Here is a 24,376-nt window from a genome sequence, read left to right on the forward strand (position 1 = left end):
AGACCGATGTGGGGATGTTAGGCTGTGCCTCCCCAGCCCAGCCTTCTCGCCGTTTCCAGCTTGCAATCTGTGTCTCCATTCTGCCTTGATCCTCTGCCGTTTCTCCTGCCACACATTAGTAAATGCACTTGCACTAAAATCGACGGGAGTTTGAAAACTAAAAGTAATGTGCGCTTTGGTATGCTACTAATCCACTTATTTGGATCCTCTTAGTGCTCCTCTGGGCTGCCCTGATCCTCTCTATCAGCCCACCCAGCTGCTCTGATCTGCTCTCTAAACTTCTGCCGTGGCTATATTAGCATCCCTGTCAACTCGCAGGACTGCTGCCTCGATACCTTCAATCCCCTCTCCCAATAAGAGTCTCTCCACTAAATTATAATCCTTGTAGCTCAGAATACTGATGCAAGCTAAAATAAATTCATGAAAAGTTGCTGCAGCTCCTACTAAGATGTTCTATTTCCCTAAATGTTTTCAAACAGTACTTACATTTCAGGCTGGAGAAATAGCTTAAGACACGTTCATAACCACCTGCCTGCTTTTCAGTTCTAAAAAAATGAAATTTCATTGCAAGATACAATGTGGTTCAGAATCTACTCACAGATGCACTTTTTAAAGACAGATTATGTGAATTTAATATCTGTGTCAGGCTGGAGACTGACAACACTTGAAAATGATGCTTTTATTCCACAGAAAGACACATGCAGCAGCATTTTCAATAATGTGCCCCTCCATGGATTTACCCTCAGAGATGTGTAGATATCGAAGACTCCATCACCCATTCAATCCTTGACCTCTCTGCTGAGGCAGCTGATGCACCTGAATGGGTATTTTCTCAGAGATGAACACATACTGCAGGGGTCAAAATGACAACACAGAAGTATCATCATTTAATAACAACTTCAAGAGATTTCTTGTCTGGGTTGAATGGAAGCTAATGAACTCAGAAGTGCAAGATGCTCAACCATTTATCCTCTGTACACTTAAAACCAGAAGAAAAATAGATGTATTTATGAGCTTTTCTACCATCCAATGAGATCTGTTTGGCATTGGAAGCAGAGGAGTCTGTTATGTTTATTCACTTATAATTTGAATACAGCTAAAATGTCTCAAAAATGATGGTTGTGAAGTATAGACCTTGCTTTGGGGAAGGTTGAGGAGAGAGGCAATTGTATGGATCTAAAACTCAACACACAGAATTCAAGAAACCAGTCTGCATTTGCAGGGATTAGTCCTGTTACTGCGTCTTTCCCAGAAAGAGTTTGCTGCTTGGATATCTGTAGTGCAGACTGATGCTGGGAGTAAATATGTTCTCTGCTTAACACGGTTTGCCCTGCACTGCTGAAGTGCTAGAAAGAACATCTACAGAAATATCAACAACATAAAAAAAGCATGATCGTTTTCCTGCAAGGTGTTTTCAATTCTTATACAGACACAAATGGCCACTGCTGTCAAAAAAGCATGGTCTCCCTAGCGACACCTCGGGACTGATTCATTCCAGGCTCTGCTGACACACTGCCATAAGCTGAGTTACCAATACTGTTTCCTGAAACAACAAAATTTTCCTCAGATACCTCCTGTACCAGCCAGTTTGACAATAATCAGCTGTTCTTAAACATAAAGCTTTTTAGAAGCAACAATGCATTTTTACACCACTTCAGTTTTACAGCTAATAAAGCTGCTGGGATAGGAATTGACCTAAGCATCCTTTAGGCAAGCGAAACAATTCACCTAAATATTCCTTGATCAAAACCGGAGGATAGTTATCATTCAAACAGTTATTTCAAGCATTTTTCTAAAAGCTACACTAGCCTTACTAACCAGTAAAATCCAGAAGGATGTCGCTACTTTCCAAAGTATTTTAACAGTACGCTACAGGGGTCTGTCCTGGCAGACAGGAACTACAGGGGTTGACGTACCACAAGAACTAATCAAGCGATGCTTTAAAAAGGCAAAACAAACCAAATTAAAATGCAACCTGCTTCTTTTACCCCTAACAATGCATGGATGTCATACACTTCTGAAGACTCATGTTTGTTAGAAATGCTGGGAAGTTTTTTTCTGCCATTGCCTCACCTGGAACTTTTCTTGTCTTGTCCAGTGGCTTTTGGACACCCGTGGTAGAGCGCTGCCCCCCACTTCTTCCTTGATCTTTCCTCTGTGCTACTGTTTATGCAGTTCTGAAAAGTAAATAAGAAATAGCAAGTTTAGTGACTGGCTTAAATTCACTAAATGGAGGGGATGGGCACATCCCAAATGAAAGAATTGTGGGGAAGTGCAGTTTGCAAACCTTCGCAGAAGCGCTAAGAACCTGCTTAGAACAAATTGTCAGGCATGCGGAGGTGACCTGTGGATGTGACAAGCCAGAGATACCTGGAAACAAAGTAAATGTGGGGGCAAAGAAAGGGCAACTGGATGGGTTAATCCCTCCCAAAAAGTTAAGGATTACTTTAATAAATGAAGAAAAGAGCAAGACTGGATGTGGAGCTCCCTTTGCCAGAAGTGAACATATTTAATCCTGGTGTAAAGGCAATTTTATCAAATGTCTTTTTTGTTATAGTATTTTGGAAAAGAATAAGAGGAACCATGTACTTATCTGAAAAAGGTTTCCAAGAGTGATCTGTGCCCTGCGTTACGTGAAATGAGTTCTTCTGCAACCTTGGTCAGCTGTAAGGCATCAGTTCTGCCTCCTGTGTGCAACTGAAAGCACTGGCTGAGCTGGAGTTTTCTCCTGGTTTCCTATCAAATAGAAAAATGAAACTGGATACTCATAAAGTATTGAATACAACCTGAAAAAAACTAAACATAAACCGAATACAACAACGGAGCACAGCCAAAATAATTCTGATCAGTTTACCACTTCGGCAAATAGATGACATCTGGGTTGTTTTGAGTGAAATGACATATTTCAGAGCTGCCTTCAATAATCTTCCTATAAGTTGACAGTTGTCTTGCAGCAGATAAAGCTGAGCAATCACTTAATCATCAATAAATTTGAATGAAACACCTCGTGTATGTTTTAAGCTTGTATTTCTATTACTTACAAGGCTCTTATGAATGTTCCAAGATTTGGAGCAACTTCTAGGTTTCCCTTTTCAGTCTTGATTTTATATGGAATGTTGTGAAGTGAATTACTTCAAAGTAGCTTTGTGGTTAACTCGTGGGGTTGTTCCAGAGGTCTGCGGAAACCTGGATCTAGGAAAAACACGGGTAATGCTATTGCTTCCAGACCTCAGCTCAGTTGCAGTGAACTCTCAAGACTCTGCAAGTGGTTTTGGGAGAGCTTAACAGCCTGGCTAGAGCTCTGGCAGCAAATATAACATTTATTAATCACATGTGAGACAGAATAGGCAACTATCATGGTATCAAACAAGCAATACTGCCCTGAAAAGCAAAACAGAAGCAGTAGAAAACAGTCAAGCTAAGGATTTATAGCGATGATCTAATTGAGTCTAATGAGCGGAGTAACACCATATATAACGATACTTTGAAATACAGCTTGGAAAAGCACCCATTTCATGTATTAAAAATAGGTTATGCACTGATGCTATCAAAAAGATCATTGCATGGATGAGGGGACAGCACAGGGAAGGAACTGTCCACTTTCATAACACACTGCTAAGCAGTTTCCACAGTCTAAGGGCTCCTCGGAGCAGGGAAGACTTGGAGAAACCCTCCCTGTGGTGTACAGGAGCTGTTTCCATGGCATGGTCCAAGGAGCAGAGCTCACAGCGTGAGCTGTCATGTGCACCATGAGTTTGTTCGGCAAGAGATGCTCCAAATCTACTCCCTTCAACCAAGTAGCCTGTGTGAATGGAAACAAAGGATGAGAGATCCACCACAAAGCAGGCAGGGACTGTAATGAATTTCCAGCATTGATATATCCTGGGGAAGATGTTGCGAGGAACAGAGAAGCTTTGAACAGAGTCCAACCAAGACCTGACCCAACCATCTCGACAATTCATGTCCTTCAGAAAATGTTGCTCTGAGCCCAAGGCAAAGAGGAGTCAAACAGATTTGCCGTCCTGGAAATCAGAAAGCAAGCCGGAGTGGGTCTCCTCATGAGTCATCAGTGCAAGAAAAAGAACGTACCACAACTTATTATACATCAGAAGATTTTCTAATCTCTTCAAAAAGAGAAACATCAAGAAGATGGATGACACCAAATATTTTTTCCCCCTTTCCTTCTTCAGGGAGATACTAGTGAACGCCCTCGGAACAAAGGAGCCAACATATAGACACATCTGCATACATACAGCAACTCTTTTGGGAGGGCTCGTGCTTTGTAGATTGACACGTCTCTTCCACAGGACAACTCTCTTGATCACAGCAGGGATTTACCTTACAGGATTATTTGATTTGGAGGAAAGAAGAGCACAGAACCAGGAGTACAGAAGAAGAGCACCCAATCAGTCGTGGAAGGTTGTGTCATTGTTAGTGAACTTTTAGACATCTTTTAGAGGTCCAGCATTAATTTCAAACCTAGTCAAAGTTGTTTTACCAACATGAAGTGTTCAGCTTTCCTTGTCCGTTATACCCCTCCCTGACACCTCATTGGTTTGTTTTGATTTTTATAAACCAGGAGATCTTTGGTCTAAGGTGTCACCTCACAGTAACTGCATCACTCCTGTGAATACTGTGTATGAGTGGCTTTCCTCCTTTGTTTTGTAACCTCTCTAACTGAGATACAATGTCAAACCGGAGCAGGAAATGAAGCAAGGTCTAAGGTTATGTCTACACTACAGTTAATCAAGGGAGGCAGCTGGCACTCAGACACAAACATCTGGATTCGTTTGCCATAAAGTCCACTACAGAATGTTCCCACAGCCTCACAATTTGTGCCCTTAGCTAAGTGTGGGCACATGCTCCCAGGCCTCTCTACAGAGACCTTCTTGGATCCTTTCACTGTCAGTTGTGAAATAATTTCCTTTTAGAAGAACTACAAAAAAAGCGTAGGAGGACTGTTCCTGCTTCCTTGTTGCAAAGCGATTGCGTTCAAGCCTGAGGTAAAGCAGGGCATGATTTCTAAATATTTCTAAATCCATACCCCTCCAGCCTGGGTTTAAACAACACCCCAAAAACGATGGGCTATATTCTGCAAGAAAGAACACTCGACTCAGATTATCTAACCTGGGTGAAAAGCCAGTTGTGGTTGTGGCCTCCAAAACAGGTACTGGAGTGATGGAGCTTACAATGGGGAAAGGCAAAAAAAATAATCTAGGAGGACCTAAAGGTGAAAAAAGCCCGGCAGAGCCAGGGGGGCAGAAGCTGCCATGTGGCATAGTATGAGGCTGGAGGAGACAGAAGTGTTGCCACCAGCCACGCTGTTGCTTTTAATAACAAAACAGAAGAGACATTCACCCATCATTTGGTGGCCTTTGTTTCCAGCAAAGGTGTAATCTTGATGCATTTCAGCATAGTGACAGGTGACTGCTCTTACCCACACTTCAAAGCTTTTTCTGGACCTCTTGGACGTTACAAGCCACAAGATGGAAATCGCTGGACAAAACCAGGTAAATAAGCAAAACAAGATTTCTTCATTTTATTACCTGTGTCGCACAGGCTGTATGCCTGGTGACAAGGACTCAAGCTAAAAAAGGCAGTAGATTTACTCCTAGGATATACGCACTTGGTAGCTCAGTCTCTACCAGCTACATGAGTGCTCTTGGTCTGAAGGCAGCAGAAACCAACATCACAGTGAGTTCCCAGCACATTGTCTCAGGTGCACAGACAGCGCAAGGGACAGGAGACACAAACCTTTCTCATCTCTTGAGTGATTTTTAATACCAGCACCTGGGGAAGGAGCAGGGAACTTGTGAGCACCCTGCAATTGAACCCTACACTTTTGCTGGTGTAGTTTCACCTGAGGGCACCCTGGAGCCAGCAAAACAGTTCTGATTTCCCTTGGGGTGTTGTTAAGAGCAGTGTTAAGCTGGTGGCAGGGAGACAGCCCCACTGGGAGCAGCTGGGACCACAGCCACCCTCCCGTGGGGCAGCCACCAGCTTGTGTGGCCGGGCCCACGGGCGCCTTGGGGCCAGTGACCAGCTTCATAGAATCAGAGAATCATTTTGGTTGGAAAAGACCCTTAAGATCATCAAGTCCAACTGTTAACCTAGCTCTGTCACCGCTAAACCATGTCCTAAGAACCTAATTTATGCATCTTTTAAACCCCTCCAGGGATGGTGACTCCACCACTGCCCTGGGCAGCCTGTTCCAATGCCTGACAACCCTTTCCAAGATGAAATTTTTCCTAATATCCAATCTGAACCTTCTCTGGTGCAACTCGAAGCCATTTCCTCTCATCTTATCACCTGTTAACTGGGAGAAGAGATCAACACCCCTCTCACTCCAAGCTCCCTTCAGGCAGTTCAGAGATCAGAATGTCTCCCCTCAGCTCCTGTTCTCCAGCTGAACCCCCAGCTCCCTCAGCCGCTCCCATCACACTTGTGCTCCAGCCCCTTCCCCAGCTCCGTTCCCTTCTCTGAACTCGCTCCAGCACCTCAAGGGCTTTCTTGGTGTGAGGGGCCCAAATCTGAACACAGGATTCAAGGTTTGGCCTCCTCAGTGCCCAGGACAGAGGGACAGGCACTGCCCTGGTCCTGCTGGCCACACTATTCCTGACACAGGCCAGGATGCTGTTGGCCTTTTTGGCCACCTGGGCACATGCTGGCGCATGTTCAGCTGGCTGTTGATCAACACCCCCAGATCCTTGACAGGACAAGGGGTGATGGTTTTAAACTAAGAGAGGGGAGATTCAAGTTAGACACGAGGAAGACATTTTTTACAGTGAGGGTGGTGAAACCCTGTCCCAGGTTGCCCAGAGAGGTGGTGGATGAACCATCCCTGGAGACATCCCAGGCCAGGCTGGACGGGGCTCTGAGCAACCTGAGCTGGTGCAGATGTCCCTGCTCATGGCAGGGGTGGCACTGGATGAGCTTTGAAGGTCCCTTCCAACCCAAACTGTTCTATGATTTTATGATTCTGTGATTCTATGCCGCTTTTCGGCCAGGCCACTGAGCCTCCGCAGCTGCCCCGTGCACACACCAGCCCCCCGGCGCTCCTCCCAGCCACCAGGGGGCGCTGTGGCCGTACGGGGCCCTGCGTCCCCGGTCTCGGCGCGATGTCTCCCGGAAGTGACGCTATTGTTTTTGCTGCAGCACTTCCGGTGGCGGCTGTCGGGCCGCCATGGACATCCTGAAGCGGGAGATCAGCCGGAAGCGGCAGCAGCTGGAGGAGAAGGAGCTGGTGGGGGTGAGGGCGGCCGGGACGGGCCCAGGAGCCGCCCGGGGTGGGGGGAGCAGCTTGAGGGGAAGGCTCGGGGCGGGGTGAGGCGGGAGCGGCCCGGGATGGGGCTGGGAAGGGGAGAGGAAGTGGCCTGGGCCGGGGGTGAGGGTGTCAGAGCGGCCTGGGGAGCGGTTTGGGAGGGTCAGGAGCGGCTCGAGATGAGGTTTGGGAGGGTCAGGAGCGGCTCTGGAGGGGTTTTGGGGAAGAGGAGCCGGGTTGGCCCGGGAGGGGGTCAGGGAAGGAGCCAGGAGGAGTTTGGGGCTGGACGCTGAGGGCATGGGGGCGCAGCCGAGCCTCACGGCCTCGCCGTGTGCCTCTGCCTTTGGGAGCTGGTTTAGTTAGTTATTCTAGGCACTGAGAGATGAGGAAAACCCCAGCTACCTTTGGTGAATGCTGTGGGGATGCCTTTCCTCTGTGGGGATGCCTTTCCTCTGTGGGGATGCCTTTCCTTCGTGGGGATCCCTTCCCCGTGAGCGGATCCCTTCCCCCTGTGCAGATCCCTTTCCTTCATGAGCCTAAAAACACCCCCAGGAGAGCAGGGCGCTTGTGTGGGTGTCTGAGTTTTGGTTGTGGTGTCAATGGCTGAAGTTGGGAGCTGCGATCGGAGGCTGTTGTAGGTCAGGCAGGCAAAGTGTGAAGAAAGAAGTTAATAGTTCATATTAATCAAAGGAAATACTTCGGGGTGGCCACAGTTACCAGATGTTGTGTGTCTGGAAGATCTTACTGAACACGTTTCTACATTGAGGCGCTAAGCAAGTTTACAAAACACTCTGTACAAAGGTGGTTTCTCCCACCTCCTTGATTTAGTGTAAAATGACGTATTTTATACTGTTTATTTAAAGAACTTTACTGTGCTCCAACCCGGGCCTTGTTGTGCACATCTGAAGTTAAGCTTTATGCTGACGAGTACTGTGGCCTTATGGGACAAAGAACATTTTTTTCTAAGCTCTGGTTAACACATTGTACTTTGACGCCTGCTTGTGCAAATGGGCTGCAAAGTCACTCTGTGCTGCTCATTTCCAGAGGTGATTCCAACTAGTTCCCTTTACATGACAATGTAGCCACTTCTCTGAAAGGAGGTTGTAACCATTTTTGCCCAAGTACATGAAGCTGTAAACTGTTAACAGTTCTCCTCTCTTTTAGGGAAATAAGAAATATTTCAAACGCAGTGAGTTAGCTAAAAAAGAAGAAGAGGCCTACTTTCAGAGATGCGGCTACAAGGTATGGTAATTGTTCTTCCAGGAATTTATATGTTTGCTTTGAAGTCTAAATTTTATTATCAACAGTATAAATGTTGTTACTGATTATTGTTGTTCTTTGTTCAATCTGTTAATGTGATACATTAGCCTGTAAATGAGAAGCCACCTGGAGAGGTATGAGTTTCCAAAACCATTTTCAATGCAGGAACAGATATGCATGGTATACAGCTACTTAAGTTTGTGTTATGGTTTGGCTTTTATTTATTTCATTTATTTTTTTGTGGAAAGCATGAAGTGGCTTGGGATCAAAGCTTGTCTTCCTTTCTTTTTACATTGTGCTGCTAGGCATGAACACTGGGTCTGATGTAGCCACCTTCCCCTACCCATTATTGGGAAAAAAATGGATACATTTGGATAATTTTATCCATTCAGATGATTGTCATGGTCTGGTCAAAATGTCCAAAAGAAATCAGTATAGCATGGTCACATATTAAAAAGATCTACCAAGTTTCATACTGTATATATTTGTATTTTGGTTTTGGCCATCAACCATCCAGCATTGCACGAGTGGAACAACAGCATTTATCTTCTTGCTGGCAAATTATGAGAAAACAATTGGTAACTTTGAGTGCATTTTGCAACAAATGAGTGATCTGGAAGGCTTTATCTGCCTGGAAATGGTGTCAGGGCAATAGTTTACGGAAATGGAAAGAATGTTGTTTTGTTTTTACAAGCGTGTGTGTCTGCCTGCCTGCCTGATCGTACGTGTTTCCGGGGGGGGACGCATTCCTGCGGGGATGACAGAGGCTCGTAATCGCGTTTGCTGTTACTGGGCACAAATAGGAGCTTTGTTTTCAGTTGAACTTTACCCAGTCAGTGACTTATTCTGAAACCTTGATCTGTTTGTGGAGTATTTGAACATTGATGCCAAAACGATTCTCGGAACGCGCGGCATGTAGTCGTGAGAAAGTGTTCTGTGAATCCAGTCGCTCTTACAAGTGGAAATGACTATGCGATGCTTTTTTAGCATTAGCTTGAATTCTTCAGAACCTCATGTGGTGATTAAAATGGGTTTATCTGTGCTGCTGCAGCACCAGTTTTGGTTTGCAATGTAGCCCTGAAAATGGTTTTAAAATAAGTTGCTTCATTAAATTTAGTGCACTTTTAGAGCCTCCCAGATTTCTGCATTTGACCTTTGCTGCATTCACAAGATTTAGAATATAGACTGATTTCTTTTTTAATTCAGGTGCTTTTTTGCTTTGCTTAGATTTAATCAGTTGTAATAATTTGATTTGCTTGAAAAATAAAGCACTGAAACAAAAAAAACTGTGGTAAAGATATCGCTTGTAACTTGTGGAGTCCAGCTGACAGAACGGATCAAATCTTTTCCCCCAATGCTGCTGTCTCTTTATGATTTCGAGAGTGTTTGTAAGTTAAAATTTGTATGTATCCTTCTGCCATGGGAGTGTATTTCTTTGTATGTATATTTACACAGTTCTTCCATATTTTCTGTCCCCTGTCAATTCTGCCTTTCCTGCATTAATGGAAGTTCTATTTTTCCCTTCCCTTTACATGTTAAGCGTTGATTTGATTGTCCTACCCTTGCTTGTTTCAAACACCTGTGGTCATAGGGTTGATTTCTGTGTGTGCTAATACAGCACTGAATGTAGATTTGTGGCTGAATGGTGTAGCTGGAGCCACAGGGGTGGATCTTGACACCCACGTGGAGTCATACTGACATGGGAGGGCAAGACTGGCACATTGGCCTGAAAGAATACAAAAGCTTCTTTCAAAAAATCTGTGTGTTCATCGAACTGATCAGCCTGAATACAGGCTGGACAAGACAATGCCTGTGCATGGAGAATGTGACAGGGTGCTGTAGGATTAAGTGGAGCATTTCCAGAAAGAAATGGAAAGGAAATAAAAAGAATGGAAAGGAAATAAATTCTAATAAGGAATCTAGGTATAAACAAGATATAAGTACTGGAAATGTTTCCTTATTGTAGGAATGATACCCACAGCAATCTGCTCGTGCTGTCAGAAGTGTCAAATTTGAGCTTCTAAAGGGAACTATAGTTACATGACTGCTGTCTCAAAGTTACTTTGATCAAAGAGTTGTTTTGCATTATTAAAATATTGATTAATGAAGGAAAGCTCTATTTGATTCAGGGGCCTTCTTTTAGATTAAGAGGAGTCGTTAATGAGATCCTCTCCCTGTGAGGAGTTGTAGGTGCCTTTTTATTTTAACGTGCAAGAAACTGTGGCAAGCTTGTTCAAGATGTGTTACCTTCAACAGGCATCTCTCAAAACGCAGTAGAAACCATGGATCACTGGTAATTGTACTCAGCTCACCGAAGCTGGAGATAATAAGCATTTTAAGCTGACAGTGCCACCAAAAGCAGCAGCCCCACTCTCTCCCTGCCCTTGGGATTTCATTTCTGCCCTTGTGCCCGTGCATGTGCTGCGCCTGATGAGCTGGGTGAAGAGGTCACGCTAAGTGGGCTGGGAAGAGTCTGTTTCTTTATGTTTGCCAGGGGATTTTGTGTTTAAATCATAGCAATGCAAACACTTTTGTATGGGTGAGGAGGAGAGGGCAGGAATCAACAGGCAGAGGGTGGATTTGCTATTTTTGGCATCTGCCTGCTAAAGTGATTGCACAGCTTCAGCAATTGTCCTTTGCCTTTGCTGATGGGGACAGACTTTTTAGCAGGGCCTGTTGCGATAGGACAAGGAGTGATGGTTTTAAACTAAAAGAGGGGAGATTCAGGCTGGACATGAGGAATAAATTTTGTACAATGAGGATGGTAAAACACTGGCCCAGGTTGCCCAGAGTGGTGGTGGATGCCCCATCCCTGGAGACATCCCAGGCCAGGCTGGATGGGGCTCTGAACAACCTGATCTGGGTGAAGATGTCCCTGCTCATGGCAGGGGTTGGACTGGATGACCTTTGAAGGTCCCTTGCAACCCAAACTAATCTATGATTGTATTCCATGATTCTGTGATTCCTGCAACTTGCAGAAGTGTTAGTTAAATATTGATATTCTGTGAAATTCAATTATAGACAATAAAAACTATGAAACTAAAGGTTTCTATTGTCATATTAAAATCCGTGTTCCAGAGTTCTATATCTTTACATTGCTATCAATATATGGGTTTATTTCCATCAGCACATTAGTAACTGTGTCTGTGGAATGTAGGTACAGCAGCAAGAAGAGGAGGAGCAACCACTGACTTCATCAAATCCAGTGCTGGAACTGGAACTGGCAGAAGAAAAGTTACCGATGACCCTTTCCAGGCAGGAGGTAAAATCAGTCGCCATCAACAGACTACTTGAGTTTACAGCAAATGCATCTGAAATTTCTTGTTAGGGCTGCTTTTTCTAGTGAAGTGTACTTTTAATGGCAGTTTGTATAAAATAATAAGCCTCCATTATTACAGTCAACAATGATCATCTTCACTCATTAGGGATCTGCTGTCCAATTGAATGTGTAGGGAGGTAGAGATGGGTAGAGCCTCTTGTTATATGGGTTTGCACAGATGCACTATAACAATTTACAGTTCTTTCAGATCACTTCTAGAACAGTACTCTGAATATCAGTATTATCCTTGGATAATACTGAAGAGGGCATGCTTGCTTTTTTCCAAGATTTTTTCCCCCACTGTCTTTGCTTTGTAACTCATTGGTCCGAACCCAAATTTAGAAACTTAAGTTTTAGAAGTTCACCTTGATTTCTAGAAGAAAAAGTCCTGAAGCCAGAGCAGCTGGTGTGTTCTTTGTCCTTTCTAAGGATAAAAATACCTATGTGAATGAGAGTGCACAAACAGATCTGTACCCCAAAGCAGAAGAGAAGAAGGCGGCTCAGAAGTACAGAATAAATTCTGATTTTGGAAATACTGAAATTTGCAGCTGAGGTCATCCGAGGATGCCACACATCCCCTTCATTTTGCAAGATACTTGCTGTTTTTTACAGGAGTATACGACAGGCTGTTGGTTTCATGTTTGGTTTGAGGTTTGGTCTGCGTGTCCTCTGTAACGTGCAATGTCTCGTGGCTATTGATCTACTTGGGTACGTGTTTTGGTCGAGGTCGAGGTGTTGCCGCTCTCTATCCACCCTTAATTTTGTGATATATTTGCAAGTCAAATGCTTGCCGATATACAGCAAAATACTTGAACTGAATAAACAAATCAATGCGTTGATTCATTTATTTTCTTGTTGTCCAACCTGTCTATTGGTATAACAAAGTCGTGGCATGAAAGGAAGTGCAAACTTTTTGGTCACCAAAGCATTCATAGATCTATAAGCCTATTGCTTCACACACTAGGTGTATAACGGTGAGTATAAAGAGATTTAGAAGCAATGCGTGAGATAAGGAATCGGGAGAATTAAGTTCCGTTTTTGGCTATGCCTATGACTTTGCAAATCAGCTGAGGGGGGATATTACACCTCTGTTTTATCTAAAGTTACTATCCTATTAGATTATAGGAATTAATATTTGCTTAAGGATGAGAATTTTCAGCAAATCAGTCTTGCAGATGTGCTGGGACAACCTGCAGCCAGGTTAGGGAGTAGACAAGTAGGTGAGTGAGATTTCCTTTGTGATTTTCAAAACAGTTTTTAAGCTCTGCCAGAGGGATGATTTTTGTGTCTTTGTTTAAACAAGTCAGAGCAGGAAGAAGTCAGGCTACACCAAGCGGCTTAGAGTTTTACGCAAAATTTAGATTGGTAATATTTGGAATGACCTTTCACTGAAATACCGTGGGAATCTTATATTTAGATTGTAAAGTGTCTGGAACATTTTTCCACTGCTTAAAATATTGCCATTTCCCCTCCAGTCCAGCTCAGCTTGTTATTCTAAGCAAAGTAAATAAATCTGTCATTCTGGATTTTATTCTGCTTCCTTTTACGAGTTTGCGCAAGGGAATGCTTTGATTCTTTTCAGGTTATCAGGAGGTTACGAGAGAGAGGTGAGCCGGTCCGACTGTTTGGAGAAACAGATTATGATGCATTTCAACGGCTGAGGAAGATAGAAATTCTTGCACCAGAAGTGAACAAGGTAAGACTGACTGGCTGGCTATTAGTTACTTATTTGTAGTGGGTTAACCAGTGAGGAATTCTCTAAGAGTTACAGAAAATCCGTTTTAGTAACTGTTAATTTTCAGGAGAGGGGTAGTACAGAGCAGTTCATTGCCTGAGAAGGTATGTTAAACGTCATTGTTTTGTCCACAATTACAATTCCTTATGCCTGATAGTTCAATACTAGGTCTGTTTCAGTTGAAAGAGGGGTCTCCAGGTGGCAAGAATACCCTCGCCTGGGCTGTTACCTGCTTTTTAACCAGCAGAGAAGAGTCATTTACTGTTAAAACTAGCCTGTGTTTGTGATTATATGCATTTCCGAGAAGGTAAGTAAGAGGAGGATTGCATCCTGTCTTTCTGGTATGTAGATGTTTTTTTTCAAATCCCTTGATTCCAGAGCTATAACTTCTTAGGGAATCTCCTTTTTCCCATCTCTTCCCTTTAAAGGAGCTATCCATTAAAAAAAATGACTATAAGGTATATCATAATTAACGGATTTATTCCTCTTGCCTTAAGAATCGATCAGTTAAGTGAGGAGGCACAATTGGGCTTTGTTTTGCGTTCACTGTCAACCAAATTTGCAACCCAGCTAAGAGAGTGCCAGTTTGGATTTTCTTCCCTAATTTGTAGCAAACTGAGTTGTTTGAAATGTCTTTGCTGGGGCTGCACAGAAAAGTCTGTTCATGTTCGAGTCTTAAAATAAAGAAACAGATCTAAAGGCTTAAAAAAATTTCTGCTAATAAAAGCTTCCCTTGTGGGGACATGGATGACAGTAGCAGGAGTATTAGGAAATAGCGAGCTCATAAATAGGTTTATGCTGGATTTTTGTGTTATGTGTTGTAGTCACTCCTGTTGCTGTGTGTTGCTTAGAATGTGGATAGTCACGGTAACCAGTTTGTGGTTCAGACATTTCTAGACTGCTAAATGATTAATAGAAACACTCCAGACAGTCACGTATGATGATGGAAGAGGGGAAATAACTGTGCCTATGTGGAGTGGCTGAATTTATCTTAGGGTAAGAAATGTCACATTCCTTTATAGAGCTTTATATTTTGTGTCTCAAGATAAAAATGCAGGTCCTCAAACTGTGACTAAGCCAAGTTTCTTGTTCTATTTAAAAGCAGCTCTTAGCTATAGCATCAGTTTGAAACCATGTATGTGATTTTTCTTTTTTTATCACCTGTTCTACAGTAGGGGATTTTAAACACTTAATCAGTATAAAATATTTTAGAATGTTTAAATCATTGATAATAAGGGGAAGACATAAATGTTTTATGTGATAGTACTGAGGGAGTGTTATTTACCTCATTTACAGCTTTTTCCAGGGCAGATGTGATGACTGGTAGAGCTGATGGTGGTTATGGTCTGTTTTCTGTTTGTTTGGGGGTGGTTCAGCACATTGCTTGGAGAAAATGTCTTGACGAAAGTCCTAATCATTGATTATGCTCCATACTTATCTGGTGAAAGTATGGTAAAAAGTCTTTTTCACAGATCTGAACGTTGCAGAAGGTCATGCACTTGCTTTTCGTGAGGTGCTGAAGCAATCCAGAAACCGTCCTTCGAATTCAGTTTAAATTCAGGCAACAAAGCTAAACCCTTATGCATGTTTTTACAGAATGGGGCTTTTCTTAAACAGAAGTTGGATGCTCACAGTGACAATACTGAACTGCTTTTATTTATTTGAGGGTGGTTTTTTTTCAAATTAGTCATTTCTCGTTTTTTCCAGGGCCTGAGAAATGACCTGAAGGCTGCTTTGGATAAGATTGACCAGCAGTATCTGAACGAAATTGTAGGCGGCCAAGAAGCAGGAGAAGATGACTCACAGAATGACTTGAAAGTCCATGAAGAGAACACTACTATTGAAGAACTAGAAGTACGTGATGGGTAGATTTTAAAATTAAGGAATTTTAGATGTAGTATATTATTGTGAGAAAGCTTCAGGATAGTTTGGACAAAGTTATCTTGTTTTCAACATCTGACTTTGGCATTCTGAAGTATCCTGTTAGGAAATTCAGGTTTCTAAGCCTTGAGTGCCTACAGTAGACATGTGAAAACTCAAGTGGTCTTTGTTTACAACACCTCATGAAAAAAGGGACAGGAGTTGCCTGCAAGGAAAGTTGTTCCAGTTAGGATTCCCTCTGGAGGGGGTTTTGGAAGTAGATTTTAATAAAAATATATTACCTGGTCGTAATTTCTAAAGCCTTTCCAATGAATATTTGAGAGGGTAGTGGGCTTAGTACTGGACACTGAAAAATAGACAACACAGAAAGATTGTTTGATATAAAAACATCCAGCACAAAGAAGAAGTGGAAGTCAGAAGTAGGCAGATCACAGAAAATATAAGAAATACAGTGCCAGTGTGTCCCAGAAAGTTCATCACAGATGACTACTGTGTTCTGAAAGAAAACCATGGTATTTGTGTGAGTGGAGACTGGGTACCATGAAATGCATTCAGCACCTGGTGTTTCAGGGTAATGTTTTGAAAAGCTCATTAACTAGAGCTGAAGACTTTTACCCTTCATCTTCAAAACTCTTTGCAGAAATCATGCTTCATATCATCCTTCCAAAAGTGTGTTTGAGAAATAATCTGATTTATAACTGAAAGCTCAAACAAATACATTATTATAAGGAGACTGTCTTTGGCTTTTTTGTTAGGGTACCAGGGGTTCTGGTATAAAATACCTGCAGTACCAGAATGGATACCAGTTGTAATGGGGCTGCACTTACCGATCTGTTAGTTTTCAAAATAGTCCAATTTGGGGGCAGTAAGCCATGGAAGTAATCTTTTTCTGAAAAGTTTGTAAACACCGCAGTCTTGATTTTATGCTACTTAAACTGCACTCCCTTGAGCATAAAGGCTTCTACTGAATTTGGTTCTAAATCTGGGAGATCTTTTTTTAACCAAACTCACTCTGGAAATGTGAGGACAATGGAAGCAGATTATCAATGCAACTATATCTACTGGAAGATGTTTCTAAAAATGCTGTATTAACAGTTCTGAGGTTTTGGCAGAAAGCTAAAGTATTGGAGCATACTGGTTTGGAGTGTTTTTGGTGGTTTTTGTTTTTTGGTTTTTTTTTTGGTTTGTTTGGGTTTTTTTTAGAGTTGTTCCCTGAATTTCACAGTTACAATTAAATGAAATGGTAAAAAGCCCCAGTACATTGAAGAATTGAAACAGCTTAACAAAATAATTAGGTTAATTGATGGCTTTGGGGATCTCAAAAATGCAGTACACCCACAGTTCCCCTTAAGCAGCTGTCTCACAGCAGTGTATTATTATGGCAATAGTTCAGTAGTTAATGCATGAAAAATTCCTGTTGCATTGACTTTTCAGAAATAATCGTATTGGCTTTTTGACTTAGATGTTTTTAATAGATTAATGAATCTCAGTGGCATCTCTAGCTGTTTCATTCCATTTATTACAGTTCACGATGCAGTGAATTGTGCTCTGCTGTGGCGGTGCTGGCAAACCTCTAAACAATGTGGAAATAATTGCCTTTTTTCTCCTGTTCTAGGCTTTGGGAGAATCCTTAGGCCGGGGCGATGATCACTATGATATGGACATCATAACAAAGTTCTTGAAGGTAACACGCTCTAGTAGGCTAATTATTTTGTAGCCACGTCATTTTTTACTATTGTGCAGATACGTTTTGTGAAAAGAAGGGAGGGTTTCAGTGGCTTGGAGAGAAAACCTCACACATTATGCATAAGATGTGGGTTTTTAAAAAATCCTTGGCACTCCACAGCCTTAGTCTCAATAGTGACTTCTGCTAGACCTAGAGAAGAGCTGTTGGGAGAGCAGCATTCTTCAAAATCTGGCCCTACTTTTCCAAACAAAATAAATATAGTTTTGATTTCCATATGAAAATTGAGGCAGTTGTATGTAGTCGCTTCCATGTACTACTGTGGCATTAAAAACTTGCGAGGAGTCCCTGCCTCCCTTCTTCAGGATCAGTGCAAGCTGAGATGAAACTTCACCCGGTCCTGTTGTGTAAAATAAGAGAATTTTAAAGGAAGTCCAGTGGATTTGCTGAGGAAATGGGTTCAAGCGGATGGTAGAAAATTGTTTCCTGGCAAGAAGCCTCTATTGGCTCTCATTTGAGTCAGGTGGTCCCTGTGTAACTGTTGTGATAATCAGAAGTCACAGCAAGAGTTGAAGGTTTCATTTGTGTGTATCAGATACATCGACATTTTAATATATAATAGTTTCAGCTGGGCAGTCAGACAAAGCTCAAAAATCATTTTCCAGGTGGAAAGAAGGAACATTTGACATGTTTGCTGTCCGGTGTGTTGAATTTTCACTCTGATCTTTACTGTTCTTTAGACTCCTTCTCAAAAGTTATCCTGAAACATGAGCGTTCTACTGAGATTTTGGTTCTTTTAAGTACCCTTCCTCCTCCCAGCTCTGATACTGACTCTATTGTTCCCTTGTACATGCCTTTTTATACACACTCCTCCCTCACTCACATGTTTTTATGATAGGAGGGTTGTTCATATCCCTCCAAAAGAGGCTTTTTGCCTTTTTAATTCAGATTTCTCCAAAAACCTCATTTTTGCCATGGTGGGTTAAACCAGTGTTCCCATCTGCTTTCTGCGGGTGTCACTAGATGGCACCATGACATCAATGTGCTTGTTCCTCCTACAGTTTCTTCTTGGAGTTTGGGCGAAGGAGCTGAATGCCAGAGAAGACTATGTGAAACGGGGGGTGCAGGGGAAGCTGAACAGCGCCACGCAAAAGCAGACGGAATCGTACCTGCGGCCGCTCTTCAGAAAACTTCGGAAAAGGGTGAATCGCTTTTCAATGTCACTACCCTGTAAGACTTATTTTAGCTTCTGCTTTCAAAGTACCCCATGGTTCGTGCCCTTTCCTGAGGTAATGTTGCCTTTGCTGAAGAAGAGAGGAGGAGTTGGTCAGAATTTCTGTGTCTAGAGCCCAGGACTCGCAGTTCTGACTTTTTTATCCTGCCCAGTGAATTCGCCCTGCCCGCTACTTCTTCAGGTGTCGCTTTACGTGTCACCTGTTCTCTGGGTTGCAGATGTGATAGAGAATTGCGATTGTATTTTGTGCTTTGCCGCTAGCTACGAGGTGTAATCACTTAACCAGCCAGGTGAGGGAGGTGATTGTCCCGCTCTGCTCTGCGCTGGTGTGGCCTCACCTGGAGCACTGTGTGCGGATGTGGGTGCCACAGGATAAAAAAGATGTTAAGCTACTGGAGAGTGTCCAGAAGAGGGCTATGAAGTTGGTGAAGGGTTTGGAGAAGAAGCCGTAGGAGGAGCAGCTAAAGTCACTTGGTTTGTTCAGCCTGGAGGAGACTGAGGGGAGACCTCATGGCAGCTGCAGCTTCATCACAAGGGGAGGAGGAGGGGCAGGTGCCGATCTCTTCTCTTTAATGACCAATGACAGAACCCGAGGGAATGGCAGGAAGATGTGCCAGGGGGAGGTTTAGGCTGAACATTAGGAAAAGGTTCTTCTTCCAGAGGGTGCTGGACACTGGAACAGGCTCCCCAGGGAGGTGTCACGGCCCCAGGCCTGACAGTGTTCAAGAAGAGACTGGACAACACCCTCAGACACACGGTGTGAACTGTGGGGTTGTCCCGTGCAGGGACAGGAGTTGGACTCGATGATCCTTGTGGGTCCCTTCCAACTCAGGACATTCTGTGATTCTAACCTCTCACTTCAGATCCTTAATCTAAATAACAAAGATGTTTTCCTTTGTTGAAGTCCTCAAGCTCGGGTAGGTGCTAAACTTTGTATAAATACTGAGTAGGATGATTTTCCTGAACTGCTATTCTGAAGTAAAGATGTCATGGTTTTTTTTTCCTTCTCCTGTAGACACTTCCTGCAGACATCAAAGAATCAATAACAGATATTATTAAATTCATGTTGCAAAGAGAATATGTGAAGGTAAGTTTGTTTGCATTCTTCTGGCATGTTCAGGCTGTCTGGTTCTAATCGATTTAGTTTATTACTTCAACATTTTGCATTTTGAAGATACCTAGCTCGAAATACAACATATATTCAAACAAAATGAAAAATGGCTATTACAGGTTAAGCTCCAGGTAGCGTTTGATCTACAGCCTGTCAGAAGATCTTTTGAGGTTGGTGAAACTGCAGAGCTTTGCAAACACAAAGAGAATTTTTCTCAGAGATGGCTATATTAAGTTGCAGAGGAATCCTATATGGGAAACCCGATATTGTAAGGTTAAATGAAGGTATTGAATTCATGGTAATAGGGTGTCGATTAATTAATTAGGAATTAATTGAAGCGAACTGAGTTATCGACTATGAGACACTGTCCCTTTCTTTGGCTATGCTCACGTAAGCCGACCTGGTGAGGTTGAAGTAAGTTAATGAGAAGTTTTTTGGACAAAGTTTGCTTACTGGAGGAGGCAGGAGGACTTTGGCACACAAGATCAAAGGCAGAGTTGGGTTTTGTTTGTTGCTGCTTTCAGAAGTGAAACTCAAATACCGATTGCATTTGCTTAAGCAGCTTGTGTATGCAGAGGAAATTGAGACGTGTTTTGCTTTTAAATTTCTAGTATTTCTTATTATTCTTATGAGGAGTTGGGATAATTTGTCAAGTAAGCAAGCAGACTGGCTTTTGTTATTGAAAAAAAACCCAACAACGAGATGGCCTAAGGCAAGTTTAATCCAAATCATTTGATTCTAGAATTAAAATTGTGGGATGTACGATAGTGGGCTTTTGTTTTGGGGTTTTTATTTTCTTTCAGTCATCACTATTATGCTGAAATTCCCCTTTTGATGCCTTCCCACGTGGTGCATCTGGCAGTGCCAAAATGCTCTGCGTTCTGATGCCCTTTTTGTTTCGCTAATTGTGCCTGCGCTGTGTTCCTCCAGGCGAATGACGCTTATCTTCAGATGGCCATTGGCAATGCGCCCTGGCCTATCGGTGTCACCATGGTTGGCATCCACGCTCGAACGGGTCGTGAAAAGATTTTCTCCAAGCACGTAGCCCACGTTCTCAACGATGAAACTCAGAGGAAATATATTCAGGTAACATTAGTTTTGGAAATTAAACAAATTTCCTTTTGAAGTTAGGGGATGTTTGAGAAATAACCGTTTTATAGTTACAGATGATGTGGTAAAAAGATCCTAGAAATGGACAGCTGCCTTAATTTAGGTCAAGCATAACACCCGTTTAATAGGTGGCTCATCCTGGACCTGAAGGCTGTTCAGTGCTGGGCTAGGAATGGAGTTTAATGGATTTTTCCTGTATCTTAACTACTGTGATGCTGTATGAACAGCAAAGTAGCTGTGAAGGTGTGCTTTGTTCTGAGTTCCTTTGCTGCTTAACTCATAGTTTTAACATCGTGCATGGAATTTCACAAAATCACAGAACGGTTGGGGTTGGTAGGGACCTCTGGAGATCATCCAGTCCAACCCACCTGCTAAAGCAGGTTCACCAGAGCAGATCACACAGGAATGTGTCCAGGCGGGTTTGAATGTCTCCAGAGAAGGAGATTCCACAACCTCTCTGGGCAGCCTGTTCAGGGCTCTGGCACCTCAAAGGAAAGAAGTTTCTCCTCATATTCAGATGGAACCTCCTGTGCTTCAGTCTGTGTCCGTTGCCCCTCATCCTGTTGTTGGGCACCACTGAAAAGAGTCTGGTCCATCCTCTTGACACCCACCCTGAGATATTTATAAACATTGATGAGATCCCCTCTCAGCTTTTCTTCTCCAGGCTGAACAGCCCCAGCTCTCTCAGTCTCTCCTCATAAAAAAGATGCTCCAGACTCCTCATCATCTTTGTAGCTCTCCAGTGGACTCCCTCCAGTAATTCCTTGTCGTTCTTAGACTGGGGAGCCCAGAACTGGACACACAACTCCAGATGCGGCCTCACCAGGGCAGAGCAGAGGGGGAGGAACAACCTCCCTCGATCTGCTGGTCACACTTTTCCTAACGCACTCCAGGTACCGTTGGCCTTCTTGGCCACAAGGCCACACTGTTGACTCATGGCCAACTTGTCGACCAGAACTCCCAAGTCCTTCTCTGCAGAGCTGCTTTCCAGCAGGTCCGCCTCAACCTGTACTGGTGCCTGAGGTTGTTCCCCAGGTGCAGGACCCTACAGTTGCCCCTGTTAAACCTCGTTAGGTTTTTCCCTGCCCAGTCCTCCAGGCCTTGCTGAATGGCAGCACAGCCTTCTGGTGTGTCAGCCCTTCCTCCCAGTTTGGTATCACCAGCAAACTTGCTGAGGGTGCACTCAGTCTCTTCATCCAGGTCATTGATGAACAGGTTGAACAGGACTGGACCTAATCCTGACCCCTGGGGAACCGCACTAACTACAGGCCTCCAACCAGGCTCTGCGCCGTTGATCACAGCCCTCTGAGCTCTGCCATCCAGGCAGTTGCAGGTGGCTTGCAAAATGCAACTTCCCTAGCTACCTTGAGTCTCTTTGTACTGAAAAGTGTTTTCCAGAGTTGCCTGGATCGAAGGGGCCAAAGCTCCTCTGTTGAATCATTTTTTCCCTCAGCGAGGAACTGTCTTCCACGATGAGTGTCTAATGACAGGGACACGACTCTGCCATCTTGGAGTACGATGTCACTGCCAAATAACGCTACCACTGCAGCAGTTTTCTTCCTTCTTTGTTAGACTTTTCTGCATGACTTGAAAGAAAATAATCATAGGGTTTCCGTCATGTTGGTTTTTGGCAGTCGATGCTTTGAAGGAACTGAAAAGTCCACATTCTGCTTTTCTCGATTACTCCTTCGGTTTGCTTCCACAGTGCAGGCCAGGACGACACCTCTCTTCCAGAGTAATTGTTCCTTTCTTCTCATAGCTGTGAAGCCTGTTTTGATGTTAGAAATCGCTTTTTGCTCTGTAGAATTACTTCAAATATTCAGGTTTCTTTTAAATATCTTTTCTTGTTCATAGTACTGTTTTCTCCTGCAGCGGTGAAGAGGGATTAAAGCATCACTGTGATCCTTCACTGCGAACCTGTCGTGAGGGATTGAATCTGGTCTTTTCAGTTATGCCACGGACTCCTCTAATATTGGAAATAACTTCGCACTTTGCAGGCAGAAAGGCTGATAAAACTTAAAAACTGGGAAAACAACCCACTAAAAAAACCCACAACCCCCAAATAGCAGCTATTTGTCTTGAGTTATTCTTGTTAAGCTTAAAAATACTGTAGGCTGTTAAGTTTGTTTGACAGCTGCAGTTTTATTACAGAATCGTCCTTGTTTTGTTAATTCCCAGGGGCTGAAGAGGCTCATGACCATTTGCCAGAAGCACTTCCCAACAGACCCGTCGAAATGTGTGGAGTACAATGCGTTGTGAGGCTCTGCCGCCTCCCCCGCCTGGCTCAGATTTTCATCTCCAAGACTCAGAGAGGAGCAAAGAGATGGAGTTTGTGCTTGAACACCGACAGGAACTTGGGGTGGGCTTTGCGAAAAAGCACAAAGCAGCAGATTTCTCTACAGCTTCCTTTTTCCAAGCCCCATTTATTTAGATTTCTGTTTAGATCTGTGCTTTACACTGAACACATCCAATACACAGCAGAAGGTTGGGTTGGTTTGGTTTGCTTTTTTTAAAGGGGTTATGACCAGGACAATGACCAGGGGACAATGAACATGACTCTTGCTTTTATTTCAATTTATTATTCAGGCAACCGCATAGACTGAACTGTTTCCCATATCTTAGAGCTTTAGGTGAGACTTAGCCCCACAAGAAGTGTATTTGGAGCCTTTTTGGCTGCTTTCCCGTTGGAGACTGATGTGGGGAGATGATTAGAGGGAAGCTGTTGAATCTGAATCTTGGTTATTTCTGTAAATATGAAGACTTTAATGGCTAATCTTTCATGTGGTATTTATCAGGAGGAAAAAAAAAAAGTTTATATATTTCTCAGCTGAAAAATACAGCCAGCCTCAGTGCAAAGAGTTTTTTGATCTTGAATGCATCTGATTTGGCTTTTTTTTTTTTTTTTGGTAACGACATGTTTAATGTAAACCTTCTGGGCTTGGGGGAAGTAATCTTATGGCTCTTGAGGCTTTCAAATCCCATTTTTCTACATCTGGAGAAAATTTCAGTCTGCTGGGCATTGCAGAGAAAATAATTAGGACCTCCCATGACCACGTACAGTATTTCTAGCAGCCACAAATCGTTACCATTGTGCGTCTTGACTGGGAATGGTGAAGAAACTCATTGAAATGCTGATGTCTAATTCTACACAGTAAAATATTTGGGCTTTGTTCGTGGTCCTCACCTCGACTGAAAATGTGGAGCAGGAACTGGTACCCGTTTCTGAAGGCGTCACCATCTCCCGTGGGTATTTACAGTGAGACGCGACACTGGGTGATATGACAGTGGGTTTGGAGAAGCTTCTTGAGGAGCTTCAGGTCCTTCTGGAGACTCGCTGGATTCTAAAGTGCCTCTTTGGACACAGGAGTTTTTCAGTCTGGAGTGTCTGACCCCAGAGAAAAAGTCAAGAGCTTAAACAGTTTAGAAGTAATAAAAATGAGGCAGACGAGACCTAATCAGAGCTTTGGGAGGGGCCTTTGGGGAATAGAGGGGGATTTGTGGGGAGAAGCTGGGCAGATGTCAAGAGCACGGAAGAGTTTCATTAACAGTGGTGTCTGGTGATTTTTTTTTTTTTTTTTTTTTTTTTTCGCAGCGCTCGGTACAGATATTCTTTGGAGGCATTATTACAACAGGAAACATTTATCACACCACAACTTTATCCCTCTCCCCGCCCAGATGATTTCCTGAGCTGTTTCTAAATGTTCGTCTTGACCTTAGTTTTGAACTCTTTAAATAATTGAGGGACAATATTGTCCCTCATTTAGAAGAGCTATAATTTCCC

At 43.2% G+C, this 24,376-nt stretch overlaps 1 protein-coding gene across 2 annotated transcripts; it reads left to right on the top strand.

Annotated features, from left to right (window-relative positions):
- The first annotated feature begins 7,163 nt into the window (after window positions 1-7,163).
- PRPF18 (pre-mRNA processing factor 18) lies at window positions 7,164-23,453 on the top strand. 2 transcript variants are annotated; one of them, XM_065649817.1, is made up of 11 exons: window positions 7,164-7,249; window positions 8,426-8,503; window positions 8,629-8,655; window positions 11,679-11,783; window positions 13,423-13,536; window positions 15,283-15,429; window positions 17,072-17,140; window positions 18,202-18,342; window positions 19,390-19,461; window positions 20,416-20,571; window positions 22,774-23,453. In XM_065649817.1, the coding sequence occupies exons 1-11, from the start codon at window positions 7,184-7,186 to the stop codon at window positions 22,852-22,854; spliced, it is 1,056 nt and encodes a 351-aa protein (XP_065505889.1). In that variant the 5' UTR covers window positions 7,164-7,183; the 3' UTR covers window positions 22,855-23,453. The 2 variants fall into 2 exon arrangements, with proteins under 2 accessions (XP_065505889.1, XP_065505898.1); XM_065649826.1 differs by lacking the exon at window positions 8,629-8,655.
- The last annotated feature ends 923 nt before the right edge of the window (window positions 23,454-24,376 follow it).

The sequence above is a fragment of the Caloenas nicobarica genome, chromosome 1 (genome assembly GCF_036013445.1).
Source record: "Caloenas nicobarica isolate bCalNic1 chromosome 1, bCalNic1.hap1, whole genome shotgun sequence".
Taxonomy (NCBI): domain Eukaryota; kingdom Metazoa; phylum Chordata; class Aves; order Columbiformes; family Columbidae; genus Caloenas; species Caloenas nicobarica.